This window comes from Culex pipiens, chromosome 2 (genome assembly GCF_016801865.2).
Source record: "Culex pipiens pallens isolate TS chromosome 2, TS_CPP_V2, whole genome shotgun sequence".
Classification (NCBI taxonomy): domain Eukaryota; kingdom Metazoa; phylum Arthropoda; class Insecta; order Diptera; family Culicidae; genus Culex; species Culex pipiens.
Genome location: NC_068938.1, coordinates 178,547,825 through 178,569,362, shown reverse-complemented (window position 1 = coordinate 178,569,362; position 21,538 = coordinate 178,547,825). Strand labels below are relative to the sequence as shown.

At 33.1% G+C, this 21,538-nt stretch overlaps 1 protein-coding gene across 1 annotated transcript in view; it reads right to left on the bottom strand.

The window, feature by feature from the left end:
* The window catches only part of LOC120414941 (MOXD1 homolog 2-like), a 253,539-nt gene that overhangs the window by 21,312 nt on the left and 210,689 nt on the right, over positions 1-21,538 (bottom strand). The window contains exon 9 of the mRNA XM_039576271.2: positions 9,601-9,769. Within this exon, the coding sequence (XP_039432205.1) occupies positions 9,601-9,769 (169 nt within the window). The remainder of the gene's footprint in view (positions 1-9,600; positions 9,770-21,538) is intronic.

Here is a 21,538-nt window from a genome sequence, read left to right as displayed (position 1 = left end):
AAACCTCCTTAAGTTGCACCAAATTCGTATTTATAAAGGCTTTGACTTATTCAAACATTACTCCATTTTTTTTTGTTTAGAAATTATTTAGAAATTAAGAGTAAATAATTACACAGTTTTTGCAGATTAAGGGCAGAGTTAAAATGCATATCTTCAAAAAAAAACTTACAAATGAAAACTGTAGAAAAATAAAACGACGCAAGATCGTTACAGTGAAATTCGTACAGTTCTTCTTTTCAATGTTTATAGAAAATTATTTTTAGGCTTCATCCATAAAGTATGTCACGCTAAAATCAGCCAAAATTTACCCCCTCCCCCCCCCCCCTTGATATGCTTTATGGATGACGCCTTAGATACAGTCCAGACTCGATTATCCGAAGGCCTTGGCAAAATGTCACTTCGGATAATCAAAATTTCGGATAATCGAGTCACGAATTTTTTTTTGATGCTGTATTATTTTTGATTGTTGAGCTTAAAAATTACCTCTAAATTACTCTAAAGTGATTTAGAATTTTTAAATCCAAGATGGCGGCCAAAATGGCGGTTTTTTCATAAAACTATTTTTATTAGGTCACAAAATGGTGGTTTTGAAACACTGAAGTTTTACATTTTCTAATTCAACAGGCATTCAACAATTAAAATTTTACCTAAATGGGGTTCCTGAACTTGAATTTAATGTTGACAGAAAAAAAAAATTAAAATTGGGAAAAAAAACAATATTTTTGTTCGTCATTTGATTATAAGAAGTCCCATACAAACCTACGGATAATCGAACTTTGGATAATTGAAACTTCGGATAATCGAGACTTCAGCTAATCGAGTCTGGATTTTTGCTAAATTTGTAGAAAAAAAAACGATCTAAAATGTGATTGGTTAAAAGTATCCTCTCTTCAGCTTATAAAACTGCAGTAGACTTACTACCGTTCTTCGCATAATTGTCCCATGTTCAAAAAAGTGCAACTGACAAAAACGCGATTGAAATTTTTCGACCGATTTCTGTGTTTCTACGCATAATTGTCCCGTAGGTTCCTATTCGCCCTATGTGTCCCTAAATACCCCAGTTAGCAGTTTATCACCCTTATTTGTGATTCTCACATGTAAACAAGATATAATGCTTCGTAAAACTAATGATTCCGTGTAAGAAAATACTTAGAGGGACAATTATGCGTAGAAGTTTAACGATGGGGCAAACAGACTTGGTGTTGTTTTCAATGAGTTTCCGAACAAAGTACCAGCTGTTATGTGTTTTTCTTAAAGTACACGTCAAGCTAAACTTAAAAATGTCATAATGTCAAAATCGTCAAAAAATTACAAATGGCTTTAAAAGCATTTTTGCAATTCCGTCGTGAAACTACTTACTTTTCCTGTCATTCTTGAACGACGAAATAGCCTACTTTTCTGTACCAAAAATAACAGAATCGAATAGCAACACTTTTCAAAATAAATGCTGAAAAGTTCTACTTTTCAGCACTGAAATGGGTGCTAAAAAGTTGAACTTTTCAGCACTTGTTTCGAAAAGTAACTCTTTTTAACATTTTTTTTTTGATTTAAACGTTTTATAGACAAAATACATGAAAATTTGAATTAAAATTTCACTCAATGGGTGTTTTTCGGAATTGCAAAAAATGCTGTATGGAACTCGTTGCAAAACTTGATTTTTTCAGCACTCGTCGTATTTATCAAACTCGGTGAACCTCGTTGGATAAATGTACGACTCGTGCTGAAAAAATCCTCTTTTTGCAACTTGTTGCATAAACTACTATTTCACAATGACAAGAAAGAACTTGTTGCGTAATGTAATCATACAGTATGTAAAAAAAGTATTTACACCCCTTGGGCACTATGCACATTTTGTGATGAAACATGTAAAAAATTCGAAAAAACGTGAGTTTTATAGAAAACCTAGATGTATGGGTATCAAAAGATCGGAAATTCTATGCCCTTTCTGATGCCACATCGGTTGACTTGTGAATTGTGGACCGGTTCAGATGCCGGCGGATTTTCCGACGACGTAATTCCGGGTTGGTACGAAATTCCAACGAAAAATCTATTCTATCGATACAAATACCCCCAAAACGGTGTTATACCCACTCCAAAATGTTTATTTAGCAATTCTTTGTTAATATATTGACATTTAGTTGAATTAAAAGTTTGCAAAATTAAGTTAAGAAAAGTTTTACATAGAATTTCCAGAGTAATATAAATTTTTATACTAAGTAGTTAGTAAACTTTATATTCAATCCAAATTATTTTTATTAATCAGTCAAGGATGCCTGTTTGGAGTTGGGAGACTGGCATTATGATGATTTGTCTACAAATAACATTATTTATGTTAATTTTTCGAAAGGTGTACAAACTTTTTTTACACCTTTTTTTATTTTCGTAATAGTATTTGTTACATAACTTTTTTATAGAAATCATCTTTTCATGAGCTTTTTGTAGCAAAATGTTTGGCATGAGTTTCTGAACAAAACGTAGTACTAGGTTCCTGTCAAACTTTAAATTTTTTACATGTTTCATCACAAAATGTCCAAGGGGTGTAAATACTTTTTTTACATACTGTATAAATAATAAAAAAAACATAAAATAACAAATCAAAACATTTTATTTTCTACAGAATCACTGTAGTGCCATGCAGGCGAGAATTTGCAGGAGTATGTATGTAACATTCTGTAATGGAGACCCGCCTTTAGGTTGCCATTGATGCAACTCTGGCACCAACAGAATGCAGTGAGCAATAGAATGACACACAAACACATCAACGTACTTTCTACACTACTCTCCTGTGACCAACACAGAAGGAAACACACACACACTTGAGCAAACAAAGCGGAAAGGGTTGGTATCCGGTCTCAGCGGGGGGAGGGTCGGTGGTGGTTGTGGGTTGGCTTCTGTACTTGTCTCATCCGGGTGTGAAGGACAAAGCGCTGAGAGGAGGACTGAACAAAAAAAAATAAAAGAGTCTAAAACAAAAGAGGAAAAAAGCTTTTGAAATAAACATCAAAGCGAAAAATGCCGACATCTTTTGCCGGGGTCTCCTTCTTGAGAGTTGAGGCGGGTAGACACACACATGCATGTGCTCAAACATCCACAAGGGGGTTGCAGATTACGGAGGCGGATGCTGGTGACATCGTTTGATGGTTGTTGTGGGGGAGGTAGGGTGGGTGGTTGTAAGAGAAAAACTTGTGATGAGTATAGTTGGACGCAGGCACTGCTGAGAAGAGTTGTTACACAAATAGAGCCTCCGAGTTCTGTTACTTACAGATATCTGTAACAGGGGTAGGTTGTGTAAATATGCGAACAGTGCTAGTTGAAATCTCTTCTGTGACAAGTGGCAGTTACTGAGCTAATTGTTACTTGTTACGTTGTTCGTGAAGGGTTTTATTTTTAAGCTTGACCTTTTCGTCAGGTTCTATTTTGATAAGCCTATGTTGTTTTTTTGCTTTTTCTACAATTTTAAAATGTCTTCTGACCCGACTGTCCACGGTGCATTTCAAACCAAGAGTGTTCGCACTTTCCATGTTTTACAACTTAAAGTTACACAATGCTTCAAGTGACCCGCTTCCACAACCCACCCTGTGTGACATCCGGCGAGCAACAATGTTTCGTCGCTAACCTTTGCCCTTCACGACGCTGCCGTCCAAGTAGCACTTGTGGCAAACGTTTTCCCCCCGTTGGAGACCTGTCCTCGGAACACTGGCCATTCTCCTTGGCCAGAAAAATCCAATTAATGTAAGTCATACACACACATTCACTTCAATGTAACAACCGCACCTTGGGAAGCCACTTAACCGGTGCTCCACATAGTTCTTGCTTTCTTCGAAAGCTGGGTTCGTCGTCGTCGGTGGCAAGTCCCCAGCAAGTGCGCGACAGGTGGACGAGAGTTCACGGACCTGCGGCCCCTAAATCTCCCCGGCAATCTTCCCGGTCGTCACGTAAGCGGGTCACGTTATCCCCGGGGAAACCCTCTTGCTGTGGGGCCTTTTGTTACTCGGGAGGCTCCTTGCGTCAGTCTTCGTCTGGGTTGAGCTCCTTTTGAACACATGATGGAAATGTTCAATATTTGCCGGTATCTGGCGGACGCAATCGCTGAAGAGTTTGGTACACATTCAGTTTCTTATCCAAAGTTTAGAACTTTGCTATTTTTTCCACTAAGTATTTCCAAAAATGACATTTGATTTTTTCTTTAAAACGATTGAGATCATCATCATCAGCTAAATAATTTTGTTTTTTTTTTTAAGGATCTGAGTGTACAACACACTCCTAACCAAGAAAAGAAAGCCTTTTCCACCATATCCCGGCAAAGATAGAGAGTACAACGCACCGGCTCCTGAAAAGGCCCTTTCGGCAAAGTCCTCGGTAACTGCGCGAAGAAAGTAATCAGCATTCTTTCACCGGTGGCTCACCGCCGCCGCACACATCCTTTCATCCAGTTGAGCACCCGGCAGCACTTGAAAATTTGCTCTCCTTTCAGAACACCCCGTCGGTGAACCCTCAATAACCGGAACCGGTTGATTGAAGCACTGCGATAAGCGCAAAACTGATGGAATCTTTCGGAGGAACTCTTTTTAGTTCCATTGATCCACGAACTCGTGATGGAAGCCGACGGGGAAGGAAAGCTTTAAAGCTTTCCCTGCGTCGACGAGATTCTTTTCCGTTCGGGGTTAGGTTGGGGTGTAGAAGTGCGAAAATGGAAAGGATTTTTCGGTTATCCTTCGCTGAGGGGAGGGGTTTAGAACCATGTGAGCCATTTATTTCACTCTGCCGGAATCTTTGAGCCTGTTTGGTGGAATTACCGCTCAGGGAAAGTTGAGCTGATGACTCGTGGGAATGCTTAGATCAAGTGATTTTGTTTTTGAGATGCAAAGTTTGTTATGTAGAATTTATATCATTTTTTGACGAGTTCAAGTTTGTTGAACTCAATAATTTTCCGGAGCCCTCATTCTAATTTGAACATTCAAAAATTACCGAACAATATTTTTTATTTATTTTTGATCAGTAAAATAAAGCTGAACATCAATTTACTCGTTTCTCGAAGGTGAAGTTTGTATGGAAAAAATGCACAAAAAAAACCTAATTTTCAAAAGGTTTGTTCTGCATGGTACGCTAATTTCCATTTAAAAACTTCCAACAGTAAGATTCTCATTGGAAATGTTGAGCTCTACAACTTTGTAGAACATACCAAAGCTGTAAAACAAGATCCTAAAACTCGATCCTATAAAAAAAATCATTTTTGCAATTACGTCGAGAAACTACTCACTTTTCCCGAAATAGCCTACTTTTCTGTACCAAAAATAACAGAATCGAATAGCAACACTTTTCAAAATAAATGCTGAAAAGTTCTACTTTTCAGCACTCGAATGGGTGCTGAAAAGTTGAACTTTTCAGCACTTATTTCGAAAAGTAACACTTTTCAAAAAAATTTTGATTTAAACGATTTATTGACAAAATACATGAAAATTTGACTTGAAATTTCACGCAGTGTGTGTTTTTTGGAATTCCACAAAATGTTGTATCAATGGGATAATCTTAACCAATTCACTCGAAATTAGACTAGAAGCGAGAAAAAGTTTTCTGCTTGTCAAATCTTTTAAAAGATTATTTGAAAACTACCTTATGTATTTTTTATTTATTAATGCTTAAAAATGCAAAATGCTGCTGATTTTTTTTTGTAAATTATTCTTCAAAACTAAATGAATCAAAACCTTACTAATATAATTTTTTTAAGGTTGTTAAGCTTATTTTCTAAGAAATATTAATGTTTTCAAAACAATACCAAAACCAACAAAAATTTAAAGAAATACGAAAACTTAAAGAAATTCTTGTTATTTTTTATGTTTTCATAATCTGATCGTTAAAATAATAAAAAAATTAAATAATTAAAATAATTAAAAAATAAAATAAAATCACATGAATTCACTTAAAATGATAAATCCACTATTTAACCCCTTCCAGCCCAGGGCAAAATCGAGATCATTTCACCTTTACATGCAACTGAATCGACCAAATTGGATGCCATTTTAATGACTTACCAGGTTAAAAAAATACATTGTTGCAGAATAATTGAATTTTGAAGACAAAAATGGGTGGTCCTCTGGAGTAACCATGGGCGTTAGAGGGTTAAAAAAATGATAACATTCACAAAAATCGATATAAGAAAACCAATTTTTCAATTATTGGCTCATGTTTGAAAAAATTCTTAAAACCAACAAAAAATTATAAAAATATATTTTTTTTAAAAAGGGTTGGTAATTTCAAGCTGCAAATCGTGTTTTATGAAAAATTTGAAACCTGGAAAAAAATATATATTTTTAAGAACAAAATCGAATTTGCAATCGAAAAGTACTTAACTTTTTTTTTGATAAGGCCGATCCAAATATTTTTAAAAGTTTTTGTCCCTCGGCTCTGGCCGAAGTCAAAGGGCAAAAAAAAAATATATAAATATTAAAATAACATGCCATAGTTTCAACATTTGCATGGAAAAAGTGTTTTAAAATGTATTTTACACTAGTTCAGTTGTTTTGCAATAAAAGTTTTCAAAAAATGTAAAATGTGACGAAAACAAAAAATTTACCGAAAAAAAAACTTTAACGATAGTAGACATCGAAAATTTTCAAAAATTTAAAAGATTTTTAAATCAACCCAAACATGCTAAAAATGATTATAAACGCAAGGGAATTCAATTTAAATTGATTTTAACTATTTGCTTTTAAATTTTCATAAAAATATCAAAGTTTTTTGAAAAAATATTTTTTTGCCCCCTGATTTTTCAGTCCAACAATGAAGGGGGGACAAAAACTTTAAATAAAATTTGTACCAGTTTAAATGTACCGTTTTCAAGTTATAACTATTTCTAGGGTTCTAGATTTCTTTTACATGTTAATTTTTTGTTGAAAAAAGCTACAGCGGCATAAAGAAAAAGGAACAAGATCTTCAATGTATATTAGAAAATTTTATAGCAAATTTGTTGAATTAAAAAAAATATTTTCAGATATGGCACTCCTGGCAATTATTTTTAAAAATAAAAAAAACTGCAAATATTTGGCTGAAAACCAACTTTCGATGGCTATATCTTGAAAAGGGGACCCTATATCAGAAAATCTGTTAAGTACTTTAAGATTGAAAATTCAATATAACTTTAAAAATTTGGTTAAAATAAAATATGTATAAAATTTTTAATTTTTCCAAAAAATCACTATTTTTTTCAAAAATTTAAGCTCAGCTGCAGAATTTTAAACCATACTTCTATATGGCTTAAAAATTATGCAATTGGGAAACTGAGTTTTGTTAAAAAAAACTTAATTAAAAAATCATCATTTTTCCGTGTACCTATTTTTTCTGGGTATTCCTCACCAATACCGAAACCTATGCCAAAGACACCAAATTGATTAAAAAATTCATTCAAAAGTTACAGATTTTCAAATATTTACGTACCATTTTTGTATGGACAGCTGTCAACATTTTATGAAGACTTGGATGGATGGATCAATGACACAAAATAGCTTCATTGGTCACCTACACTATGATAAAAAAAATCTAAAAATTAAAATGGTTGAAATCGGCTCCTAAAAAATGGTTTTGAAAAGCTGAGAAAATTTCCGACATTTTTATGTCTGGAACTTTGAAATTCGAGCAACTTGTTTCTGAGATACAGCCTCACAAAAAATGTGAATCAATAAAAAGGTTTTTTTAGTGTCCCCTTATTAGCTTGAAACTTTCAACTGACGATAACACGAGAACCGTGGGTCCAATTTTCAATGTCAAAAATCAAAAAATGATTTTTTAATAAAAATTACATCAAAATTAGACTATACTTTTGAAAAACAAAACATTATTTCATAATTTAGAATTTTAAAAATCGAAATATATTCAAATATATAAAAAGATCAGAAAATTTCGCAAAAGTTTAATTTTAAATCATGAAAAGTCACCAATAGTTTCCGAGATGTTGTCAGTTGAAAATGACAGACTAATTAGGTGAAATTTAAAAAAAAAACATCATTTTCATCTTTCGTATTTTTAAGAGGCTGTAACTCAGAAACTAATTGCTCGATTTTCAAAGATTCAGAAATGAAATGTTTGAAATTTTCTCAGCTTTACAACAATATTTTTTCATGGTTGTTAATCTTTTAGGAAGTGTTTTCAAAAATTAAAAAAAAAAATAAAACGTTACAGTTTATCAAGAAACATTTTCAAGTTCTTCTGGTAGCAAATACGATTTCAGCAACATAATTAATACAGACTTTTTCCAGAAGAGACGCAGACACTGCTTAAGCAATGTGGCAACCGGGCGATATGCATGCTGCGCGACTCTCGCGCGTAAGCAAAAAGACCCGGCCTTTGAGGTTAGGCAAAAATCACCCTTTTTAGTAGCTACAAAAAAAAACTTCACTAAACAGAATAAATTTTAAAAGGGTCTTAGGAGACCCCAAAAGGAACAGAATAAGGTGGATCCGGCCAAAACCGGTTCAACCAGTTCTGAGATAATCGTGTGGAAAAAAATCATGTCTACACACATCCCCACAGACATTTGTTCAGAATTTGATTCTGAGTCGTTAGGTATACGTGAAGGCATATCTAGGAGGTATATTGAAGAAGTTCACTTTTCGAGTGATTTTATAGCCTTGCCTCAGTGAGGTGAGGAAGGCAAAAACATTGGATTTTTTCCGTGTTCCATTTTTTCCGAAAAGTCCTGATCATAACCTAGAACATTGCCAAAGACACTAAATCGGTCAGAAAATCCCTTCTCAAGGTATAACATTTCATACATTTACATGCCCATTTTGTATGATCAACCCCCAAAATATTAAGGAGACATGTATGGAAAAACTAATGATGCAAAATTGCTTCTTTTGAGACAGGGAATGCATGGAAATTCCTTTAAAAAATTTTTTTGCAATTCTGTCGTGAAACTACTTACTTTTCCTGTCATTCTTGAACGACGAAATAGCATACTTTTCTGTTCCAAAAATAACTCAAATGGGTGCTGAAAAGTTGAACTTTTCAGCACTTGTTTCGAAAAGTAACATTTTTCAACATTTTTTTGATTAAAACGATTTATTGACAAAATACATGAAAATTTGACTTAAAATTTCACTCAGTGTGTGTTTTTTGGAATTGCAAAAAATGTTGTGTGGAACTCGTTGCAAAACTTGATTTTTTCAGCACTCTTCGTATACTCGGTGAACCTCGTTGGATAAATGTACGACTCGTGCTGAAAAAATCCCCTTTTTGCAACTTGTTGCATAAACTACTGTTTGCAATGAATTCATACTCATCAATAATTTAATAATTATATAGTTAAATTGATACATTTTGCAAACTCACATTACAGAAAAGTTTATATTAGAAAATTAAGTTTTATTGTAGGTTTCATTTGACGTAACTTGATGACCTTTTACCAGGAAGCAATAAACCGTCATCAAAAGCCCAATTCCTCAGGTAAACCAGTGCACACACTTCCCAGACATTTCAGTCCTCAAAATTCCAGCAAAACCATGTCCAGGTGCGAAAAAGGTGCTCCCAGGGCCGTCAGACCGACCTTTTTGACACATTCCCTGCTGGAATGTGACGACCGGATTGCGGACCGTGAAAACTTACCGGCAGCATACTGTTGTTGGGCGTCCAGCACAGCGGCTTGAAGGAACCCCGCCGGGTCACGTACTGGAAGCTCTCGAACTGGTTCGCCCAGTCGTACGAGGTGAGCCGCTTCTCCAGCGTCATCCCGGCCAGCTCCGGCGGGGACGCGATCACGACCGGGTTGGTGCCGCTGTAAAGAAATTAAACGTACAAATATAAGAAACTGTAGTGCAAAATTTTGTTTTTTCAAGTTCATTAATTTCCCAAATAATTCTCCAAAGATCCAGTTGCAGAACACAAAGCTCCACGTTCATGACTTCAGGCCAAATTTCCCACCAAAATGGTTCGCGGAACCAAAAAACACCCATCATTGGTGGTTTCGGCATTTTGCGGTTTGACGACATAATATACAATCGCGGCCAAAAAAGCAGAGTTGGCAACAGCACAACCCCTTCCGCTGGGATGACCCCCGCGGGGATTCCGAGAAACACAAAAACAGGCCTGCTCTCTCTCTCGCTTTTGCCGGAACACCACAAATACCACAACCGTTTCGTTCGGGAGAGGCCAAAACCTCGACAGCAGCTAAATCAAACGCTAGATTTAGCGGAAAATGGCACACACTTCCACGGCAATTTTTGGGGGAACTGTTTAGACTATTTTCGGGCGGTACACACATTTTGTAGCCGGATTCAGTCGACCGCAAAACTGTAAAATGACCGCCACCGGCAGCAATCGCTTCCAGGGACTTGCTGACGACCACTTTTGTCGCAACAGTTTGCTGCCCCCGGGGGGGAGAGCAAATTATTTCAAATTTTTGCCCAATGGTTCGAATGATTTGGCAGGGAAAATCAACGAACCAAGGGTTGCGTTTTGAGCTTGGAAGTAGAATCGCTTAGAATGCGCAACATGTGAATTGAAGCTAAAGTCATAACGTTGTTATATCAAATTTAATTGATAGATTTTTTTTTCTTTTCAATGCTAATAAAAAGTTTCTGAAGTTATAACTTTTTTTAACATGAGAAAAAAATAATCAAAATATATTTTTAAATTACAAGCCAAAATGTGATTTTCACTAATTTAATAATATGTGGAAAAAGGTTTCTTGAAAAAAAAAGTTTACAAAAATAAGTTTGAATGTATTTTAATGTATGTTTTTTTAAGTTTAGTTGTTTGCACCACATCACACTGTGATAAATATTAAACCAAGAAGATTTGTGTCAAGATTTATAGTTTGTAAACATATACCGTAAACTTAGGTACCTTTGATAAGCTTTCAATTTATTTATGAAATATTTTTTTTGAAAAAAAAAACAATGTTTTTATTATGTTACCTAATTTCATAAGGTTTTTAGCAAAATTCATATAAATTTTAAGTAAAATTGTAAATGAATTTTGTTGAAATTTCGAAATATTTTTTTTCAAAAGAGCTCAAAGCAGGATTTTTTTTGGTACTTTAGTACCAAACCCTCTACAATGTCAATGAAATTTTGTAGTCATGTTATCCTAGGTATATATAAGCCAAACTGATTTCAAAAATGAGATAAGAGAAGGGCGTAAGATATTTAAAAAAATGTATTTTGTGATTAAAAAATAACTGTACCTCGAAGTCGTTGTATCGTATCAAAAATTGATTAGAGACAAATTTGTAGCAAATTGGACGGGATTTCTGAAAAAAAAAAAAACTGAAATACATGTCACTTTTAGAAGTTCTTTCCTTTTTTTAAGTTAAATTTTTAGCTGATGCCAAGATTTTATTTTCACTTAATTTTTTTAAAGAAAAAGCCTAAGATGTAACAAAAGCCTAACGAAAAATGCAGGATGGTATGTCTCTGCTAGAAAAAAAAAGCAATAATCATTTACTAAGACTGTTTTTTTAGAAAACTGTTCTAAAAATAAACAATTTCAAAAACCAATAATGGAAATCGGTTCATCAGACAATTTTACATAAAAGTCTCCACATTGGCCATTGTCGGATGTCCAATCCTTATGAAGATATAGCGGTTTAAAAAACATTGTGGAAAACATTTTTTTGTAGTTTCTGGCAATTTTTATATGACCGACATGATTTTTCAGTCTTGAATATATTTTTTTTTCTCATAAAATTATTTTTATTAGGTCGTCCAATTTTCCACAAGTTTGTCTTGAACAGCTTTTCAATTTGATTCGTTTTAATATTTTAATAAAAATTTAATAAAAATATTTTAATAGAAACAACCAAAATTGTTTTTTCAAGTTTGTTTAAAAAAATCGTTAATTATTATTATTTCAAAATCTGTGATCATTGTATTTTTTTGATTTAAACATCGTTTTCGGGTAATTTTACCTAATATAATATGTAAAAATGTAAAATTTAACCGAAACTGATGGAAATTTCACACAATTTTACTTCAAAGTAAAATTAGACATTTTCTTTCACGAAATCTGTCATCATTCCCGGCTGTAATATTACCATTTTTTATTGCTTGAGTTTATCAACCTTAAAGAAAATGTATTAAAAATGAAGATTTAGTTAATTTACAAAAATCCAAATTTGTTGAGGTTCAATAGCAATCTCATTTTTTTTTGCTATCATAATATGTTCTACAAAAATTCCAGCATAAACAGAAAGCCAGAATAGATTTTCATGTTCTGTTTGAATAATATGGCATTTTTCTACGCTTTTGCAAGCCAACTTTTCATTGTATTTTTTTATTCAGATGAAAATTTCTTCATCGCTTATTTACGCCCAAATGAGCCATTTTGCGTTGTTGGTTTTTCGATACAAGTTTGGTTTCCTTCAAAGTTGTAAGTTATGATATGGGTTTTTGGAAAAAAATGTTACACGGGAAAGATAAGCCATTTTTGAGACAATTTTTTATCACATTTATACTATTTACGATTTTTTATATGGTTTAGAGAACAAAATAAATTTTGAGCTCTTGGGTACGATTGATATTTTTGAAATATGACCTTGTTAAGAATTTCAATTACAACATATTTTTGAAACTGTTGATTCGATTTGAAACCTTTTGAAAAAGATAAAAATATCTTTATATTTTTTCTCATTTTAAAATTACGCAGAAATTCCCCATATAAAGAAAAAAAAGATGTTTAATTCAAAATGTGTATTTATTTAAAAAAAATCTCGTTACAAAAAAGGTTATCATCAAACCACTCAATTAGACCCAATTTGTAGTAGACTTAATCTTATTTTCAGGATGCTAATAATTTGAAACATAAAAGTCCTTATATTTTTTGCATATATTTCATGGAATCCCCTCCCGATTAGGAATCCTACAGCCTATCCTAAACCCTAGCTACTGGCAAAATGCATACTCACACACACATACTATCTTAAGCGCGTAATTACTCCACCTTGAAAATAAATCCCACACGTTGCTCCTCCTGTGTTCGCATCCAAAACCTCCCCTCCCCCACTCAACCAAACCCGAAAGCTGTCAACATTTCAGCAAGCTCGCACGCGCGTGGATTACGCAAATTACATTCCAAGTAGCTCTGCACTCTGCTCTGCTTCACTCTTAGGAGATGCTCACAAAGTGTTGTCAAAAGCACACAATAAAAGCACCAACTCTTTGGTGCGCTCAACTTTTTGGGTCAATCTCATTAAGTTTACAGCGAACGTTACTTGAACTTTTCCAGCATAATGCCAGATATGGGTGTACAGTAAAAGCAAAGCATCTTGGGTAGACTCAAATAGTGCACCTGATTTAACCCTTGACTGCCAGTTTGGGTTGATCGAAGTGATTTACTTTTTTCAGCTTAGATTTTATATACATACATATTTTTGTGAATATCTGAAATAATTCAAAATTTGCAGATGAGGGTTAACGGATTAAGGGTTGCCAGGGATGAAGGAAAAACTTTTCGACGCAAAAGAACTTTTATACTGTTTAGTCTTTTATCTCCTCACTCTCTGAGAAACGACTCTCTTCGACTTGGTTGCCATCCTCCCGGTGTCGTCCCGGGTGATATTTGGGACCTCTTCCGAAGAATAAAAATTAACCCAAAAACCTTACTTTTCCCCCCACCTCTACCCATCAACTTAGTAAAAGTAAGGGGACAAAAAGCTCCCCCCACTTCTCCCCCCATGGCCCGGTGCCATAACTTACTCGAAACAGCTTTCGGCTTCGGTTCGTCAGCCACTTCATGATACAATTAATTCAAAGATTTTAATTAATTCGGAGTTGGATTACAGGCTTCTGAGCTGGCGTGGCACTCTCTTTCTCTTAGTCGGAGGGGTGAGGCTACCCTCAAAGTGTGCTGAAAAGTTTAATCCCTTTTACTGGCGCTTATCCCAGAGCACTTGTATGGAAGACTTTTTTGTCTTCTTTTTCTTGTTTTTACTGTGATCATCACTTTACTTTGGGGTTTTTTTTTAATTGGACCAGATTTTCCAATGAGACAGATTTCGTAGATTGATGGTCTAATGGAACAATCTGGTAAAAGAAGATCTGATACATTTGGCTAAATAGTCATTTCACTCTGTTTTTATATTGTGAAAATAAATAATAACTGATTTGAAGATGATAAAATTATGTTAATAACAATATTTCGCGCAGTCCATTTTTTGTGTGAAAAATTGATTGAAAAATTGAAAAATTTCAGATATCAAATCGATCAGAAAATTCGTTCTCAAAATACATATTTTTGAATATTTTATAGCCTTTTAATTTGGACAATAGCTACCGAAATTTAATAAATTTTTTTTTTTGAAGAACTTATGCAAAATTTCTTCTTTTGTCATAGAAAAAGTATACAGAGAGTTTCATCCATTTAAAAAAACAACGATTAAATTTACAAAAATCCTCATTCTTAAGACTTCACATATTTTTTTTTTAATATCCCAAATATTTTAAATGACTAATAAATATTTATTTCAATCGAACATAAAAATCAAATTATTTTTTTTACATTCAACTAATTTTTTTCCTCTATCCCAAGAAGCAGATTCAAAAAATGTAGCCCAACACAAAATCTCAATTCTGACAAACGCCGGAAAGAATATTTTTTACATATAAGCAGAAATTTATTTAAAATTGTATTTCCATACAAATTCCCCATTTTTCTCGAGCTTGGGAGTTTACGTGTTAAACGAGAATCTATCCATATCTTTGTTCTTTAAATCTTGTTTAGTAACTTTTTTTTTTCATTATATAGTTTTTTCAGTATTTTCATCATTAGTTTCGGTTTTTAAACTGAAACTAAAAGTCAACTTATTTTTTTGCAGTGAATGGAAATATGATTAAATAATGTGAGAATTCGAAGAAAAGTCTCAATTGAAATTTTCAGTCTAATAAAATATTCGTTAAAATGATGAGTATAATGTTCGTTAAATTTTGTTATTCTTAAGAATTGGATTAAAAAATTAATAACTTCCATAACTCACGTATTTCCCGCTGTCCGTGAAATCGTGAAAAATCACTAACTCCAATCCTCTAATTTATCTAGAAAAAATCAACTGAAAAATAGTATCTCCAAAAACACAAATCACGCTCACTTTTTCAAAAGGTCCTTTGTACATAGAAAACAGATGTTGCATGGGCGGTTTTGAAAAAAAGAATGCTCTACATTTTCTTTTAAACGTTTTTGACAGGATGCAAAAATAATTTAAAAATCATTCTGTTTTTTTAAGAAAAAAGATAGACCATTAAAAATGAAATCGATTTTTTTTATAAAATTTCATGCCAAACATTAAAAGTATTAATGGAAAAGCTATTAAAAAGAACCTTACATTTTTTACAGTTATCCCAAATAATTAACAAAAATTGAATAAAAATTTTAAAATTAAAATAAAAAAAAACAATCGAGTTTCAAAAAATGCTTGTGCAGTAAAAAAACCCTTAAGTTTTTCACTCCCTTCTAAAAGATTATTTTGTAATTATCGTAAATAATTCAAATGGAGTGAAAAATGAAGTATGAAAATAGAGAAAAATATTTAAATCATGTTTCATGCTTCATTTTTCAGTAACAAAGTTACTAACAATAATGCAAATTTTCTTTAAAATATATTAATTTCAAAGGATCAACAAAAAAAGCTACTAAAAATTTGTATGAAGAAAACTTGATTTGTGAAAAAACGAAAACTTATGATTTGTATAATAAAATAAAATTTGTTTGAGTTCAGTTATCGTATTTTTCCGGTTTAATTTTTGTGTAATCAAAGTCAATTTAGATTTGGCCGCCATTTTGAAAAAAATCAATTTAGGTTTTTTGAGGAATCGTTCAACAAGGCTTGTTGTTGAAAACATTGTAAATAAGTATTTAATGTTTTGAGCATCTACAAAACCAGCAAACCTCACTTCGCATCGATCAATATAGTCTCACCCCGAATCAATTCTTACCCTGCTCCCTGTAATCTCTCGAGCGAGTCATTCAGTCAACCCCAATTAATCTCCCACCGGAGAGAGACACCCTAGTTCAAAATAAACACCCCTCACAAAAAACATTAGGCTAAAAAATAAACCGATATTATCCCGTCTCGTCCAAATAAAAGTCCTTCTTGAAAGCGAAAACATTAGAAAAAATCTCACTTTCCTTTCTGCTGAAGCACAGTAATAATTCCACTAAGCACAAATCTCATTTGAAATGGCAAGTGTAATGAATTACTTTTAATCTGCCCTTTCTCCAATTCATTCAGGCTGCGAAAAAAGCAGGCCAACTTGAATCCTGAAACCTGCTGGGGGAAAAAACGACACCCGAGCGGTAGTGAAAGTACTTTTCCTCGCGTCGAATAAAAAACGAGAATCTAATAAATTACTTTCGAAACAATATATTTTCCCCGTGTCACCACACCAGGCCGCGACCTTTTTCTCCGAAGAGGAAAAACTAGGACTAGCGAATCTCGTCAGGATCAGCAGGGAGGAGAGACCTTTATCGTCACGCACACCCACACTCAGACACAACTCAGTTTGAAGGAATGTTGAACATTTTCCCGGGGATTCTTTCACCGTTTGTAGATTTTTCGGAAAACGATGCAAACGACCAACTGAGCGAGAGGCCAGAAAGGTTCGAATCCATTAAGCGATTTAATTTATGGCTGTAAAGTATGATTCTGGGCGCAGCATTTATTGTGCGCCATAAATAAAGTCCCACGCGGAACGCAGCGGTGCACGGTTTCCGAGGGGGAGGTGGCTTTCAATAACTTTGGAACCGGCCAAGGAATGTGGATTCTGCGGGGTGGGGGAAGGTGTCGAGTTAATCTTTGGAAACGGGGGTTGATTATACAAGAAGGTAGTTTGTTTTGAATAGAAAATCTTTATCTTTGAATAACGTTTAGAAGAAATATGCATCCAGCAATTATTATAAAAATATATATATTTTTTTAATTAATGCACGGAGAGACCGTGCCCAGAAATTTTAACAATTAAAATTGTTGATTTTACTTTCGTTACTTTTAACAAAACGTACTTGTAACTGCCAATTTACAGTTAAAATAACCAATATAATTTAATAACCTGTTTGTTGAAAATGCTAAAGGCAACAAGCTAACAGATTTCCCGAACTCGAATGAACGTGCTCGACTGTTAGCTTTGGTTTTAGAAAAATCAACAATTTCGTTGGTTAAATATAATCAACAATTGGTTGAATATTTAAAAGATGAACTTGGGTTTGTTTACGTCTATCATTTGAAGTCAGGATTCAAACAAGAGCAGTTGATTTGTTGAGTTTGTGTTGTTAATTGTGAAGTGAGAGGATGTGAAAGGTGAAAATCACACTATTTGGCTAATGTGAAGTGGCAAATCAAAGTGAACACTGTTGCAACTGTGGAGGTGCAATTGGTGACCAAGTTTGTTGATGATTTCTTTGCAGGTGATAAACTATGAGGACATTCGCAATGAGGACCTCTGATGCGAAGGGAACTTCATGACAATGTTTGAAGGAAAGGGAAGGGCACGACAATACTTGCATATTTAACAAAATGTTGGTTAATCTTAGTAAGTATGGGTTTATTTTTACACAACAATTTATCTATTGTGATTTTAATTAGCAAACTGAATCATCAAAAACCATCGTGCTTACGATGGATACAATTTTAATGAAACATAATTTTTCAGAATCATCAACCATAAAATACATGGAAATGCGTACACATAATATCAAAATATAAATTCGATGATGGGAAATGTTTGAAAAATAATATTTATAAAGGATATACAAAAAATGCTGTTTAAAGAAGACTGCTCAATTAACTGGTAAGTAAAAGAGCAATTCTCTACCAAAACCAGAAATGGATTTTATTTGTATTTTTTGATTTGGCTCAAACTTTGTGGGGGCCTTCCCTATGACCAAATATGCTATTTTGTGTCATTGGTTCACCCATACAAGTCTCCATACAATTTTGGCAGCTGTCCATACAAAAATGGTATGTAGGGTAGGGTAGTCATCAATGAGACACTTTTGGTTTTTAACTTTCAACGATTTTTGTATTTTTTTCATCAGCATGTTTGAATGAGCTTTTTGTTGCATTTTCTTTCTTTTAATGTGTTCTAACATTGACCAAAATATGAGATCGATCCGTCCTCTACAGTCAGAGCTATCCAACTGTCTCATTGTAGACGCACTTGGCAGGAACAATGAGACAGGTGGGGAACAATGAGACACTCTACGAAAATCAATACTTTTCTAGTAAAAAATCATGTTTTTGTATTGTTCCATTGCAGGTGACTTACCTTGAACATTTTAAAGCAATTTTGCCAACTAGAAGCTTTCATTAACAAAAGTTATACTAAAAAGTATTTAAATTTAGTAAAATCCATTTATTTATACCATATAACTTTATATGTTTGGCTAAATGAAGTCAAAACTCAATAAATATGCCAAAAATCACTTCCGATTCATGTTTTGAAGGATTTCCCTAGATTTTGAAAAGTTTAATGAAGAAAAATCAAAGTGTCTCATTGTTACCCATAGGCTGAAAAGAGTGGGGAACAATGAGACAGCCTTGGATTCTGGGTATATTCTTAATTTTGGTCAAATCTAATGAAAGGCCATTGTAGCCCAACTCATGCTCTATGAAATGACGAAAGAAGTTTGGAGAAATTTTAGTTTTTGTATTATTGGCAGAATATAAGCGAAAATGAAATTTTCAGTCATAATTTACTTTTACACCCCAAAATCAAACATTTATGAATAACTTTGCAAGGGAGCGTCAATAACCAAAGCCACTATTATGGCAGACGTGTATCCAGTAGATACACCTTTCCCCCAAATATGAGCCTGATTGGTTGAAACTACGACTTGTGAGAGCCATTTTATCATTGTTCCCCGTGTCTCATTGATGACTACTCTACCCTACATATTCAAACAGCTGTAACTTTTGAGTGAATTTTCTGATCAATTTTGTGTCTTTGGCAAAGTTGTAGGTATTGTTGAGGACTTTTGAGAAAAAAATAGGCACACGGAAAAAAAATTTGCAGATTTTTTTATCAACTTTTTTTTCACTAAAACTCAATTTCCCAAAATACGTATTTTTTGATTTTCGAGATTTTTTTATATGTTTTAGGGGACAAAATCCGCAACTTTTGAGCCATAGAGAAACATGGTCAAAAAATCTGCCGCCGAGTTATGATTTTTTGAAAAAAATAGTGATTTTTGGAAAAAATCGAAGTTTTATGCAAAAACAAGTTTGACATTACTTTAATGCAAAATTGAATTTTGAAATCGAAAAGTACTTTACAGATTTTTTGATAAAGGGCTCCGTTTTCAAGATATAGCCACCAAAAGTTTGATTTTGGCGAAATATTTGCAGTTTTTCAATTTTTAAAAATAGTGACCAGAAGTGACCATTTCTAAAAAATTTTTTTTGAAAAGTTCAGAAAATTTGCTATAAAATTGTCTAAGAGACATTGAAGATTGGACCTCTGGCTGGCTTAAAGAAAAAGAAACGCGAAAATTGAAGTTTTCTAAGTCTCACCCAATCAGCCCACCATTTTCTAATGACGATATCTCAGCAATTAATGGTCCGATTTTCAATGTTAATACATGAAACATTCGTGAAATTTTTCGATCTTTTCGAAAAAAATATTAAGAAAATTTTAAAATCACGACTAGCATTTTAAATGGGCGTAATATTCAATATTTGGCCCTTTTAAAATGTTAGTCTTGATTTAAAAAAATTCAAAATATTTTTTCGAAAAGATCGGAAAATTTCACAAATGTTTCATATATTACCATTGAAAATCGGACCATTAATTGCTGAGATATCGTCATTAGAAAAAGGTGGGTTGTTTTGGTGAGATTTAGAAAACTTCAATTTTCGTGTTTCTTTTTCTTAAAGCGGCTCTATCTCAGCAACCAGAGGTCCAATCTTCAATGTCTCTTAGACAATTTAATAGCAAATTTTCTGAACTTTCCAATAAAAATATTTTTAGAAATGGTCCTTCATGGTCACTATTTTTAAAAATTGAAAAACTGCAAATATTTCGCCAAAATCAAACATTCGGTGGCTATATCTTGAAAACGGAGCCATTTACCAACAAATCTGTAAATTACTTTTCGATTGCAAAATTCAATTTTGCATTAAAAAGTAATGTCAAACTTGTTTTTGCATAAAATTTCGATTTTTTTTTCCAAAAATCACCAATTTTTTCAAAAATTCATAACTCGGCGGCAGATTTTTTTACCATGTTTCTCTATGGCTCAAAAGTTGCGGATTTTTGTCCCCTAAAACATATCAAAAAATCTCGAAAATAAAAAAATACGTATTTTGGGAAATTGAGTTTTAGTGCTAAAAAAGTTGATAAAAAAATCTGCATTTTTTTCCGTGTACCTATTTTTTCTCAAAAGTCCTCAACAATACCTACAACTTTGTCGAAGACACCAAATTGATCAGAAAATTCACTCAAAAGTTACAGCTGTTTGAATATTTACATACCATTCTTGTATGGACAGCAGCCAAAATTGTATGGAGACTTGTATGGGTGAACCAATGACGCAAAATTTTTATTTGGTCATAGGCAAGGCCTCCACAAAGTTTGAGTAAAATTAAAAAATACAAAAAAATGGTCGAAATCGGCCGATTTCGTAGATAGTTGCTCAAAACTCAAAATATTGTTTTCAATATTGTACTCCGCCGTTTATTAAATTGAATCAAATGCAATGAAAGTTTGTTGCCAAAAGTAGATGTTAAATTAATGCAAGCTTGGTAAGTAGCCTTATTGATATTTATTTTTTCCTCATTATAATTACATTTATTTACGCTCCTTTTTTTAGTTTATAGCCAAAATTAAGAATTTTGCATAAAATAACTAATAAATTTCATATGTCTATTTGCAGCAAAAGGCTCGATTCGGTGTAAATTCTGTGTCCAATAACAAGAAAAATATTTAAAACTGAGACCGTTGTAGCTGATGATGACTTATCGGATTATTTCACAGTGATGACAAGTGAATACAACAATTAATTTTATACAACATAATAAAAATATAAGCTTAAAACTGGTTGGAAATTTTGCTCGGTTTCTATTTTTTAGAAATTCACGAGACATTAAACATATTTTTTTTATATGTTTAAAAAAAATATTATGCTTTTTTTATTATTTTTTAGATTAATGCAACGTAATTTTTTAACATTAATCAAACTTCACACGTTTTATAACAACAGTTAATAAAAAAAGTTTTATTTTTATGATTTTAAGCAGTAATTAAATATGTTCATGCAAAAAAACAAAGACGTAAGTCTACGTCAAAACACATACTTCAGATAGTTAAAATTTCAGGCAGAATAAATGCGAATATAAAAACACCCAGCATTAATTTGTGAGGCATTATTATAAAATTTACTGCAAATTCAATAAAAATATTGCTAACAACACCTAATTATTGACTACATGTACGAATATTTTTCTGTATTCAAGAAAGACACAAGTTAAAAATATAGCTAGAAATTTGGCCCAGCCTGTATCGTTAGATAATTAAAGAAAATATGTATCGACACTTACATAAATCATGTTTAATTATGC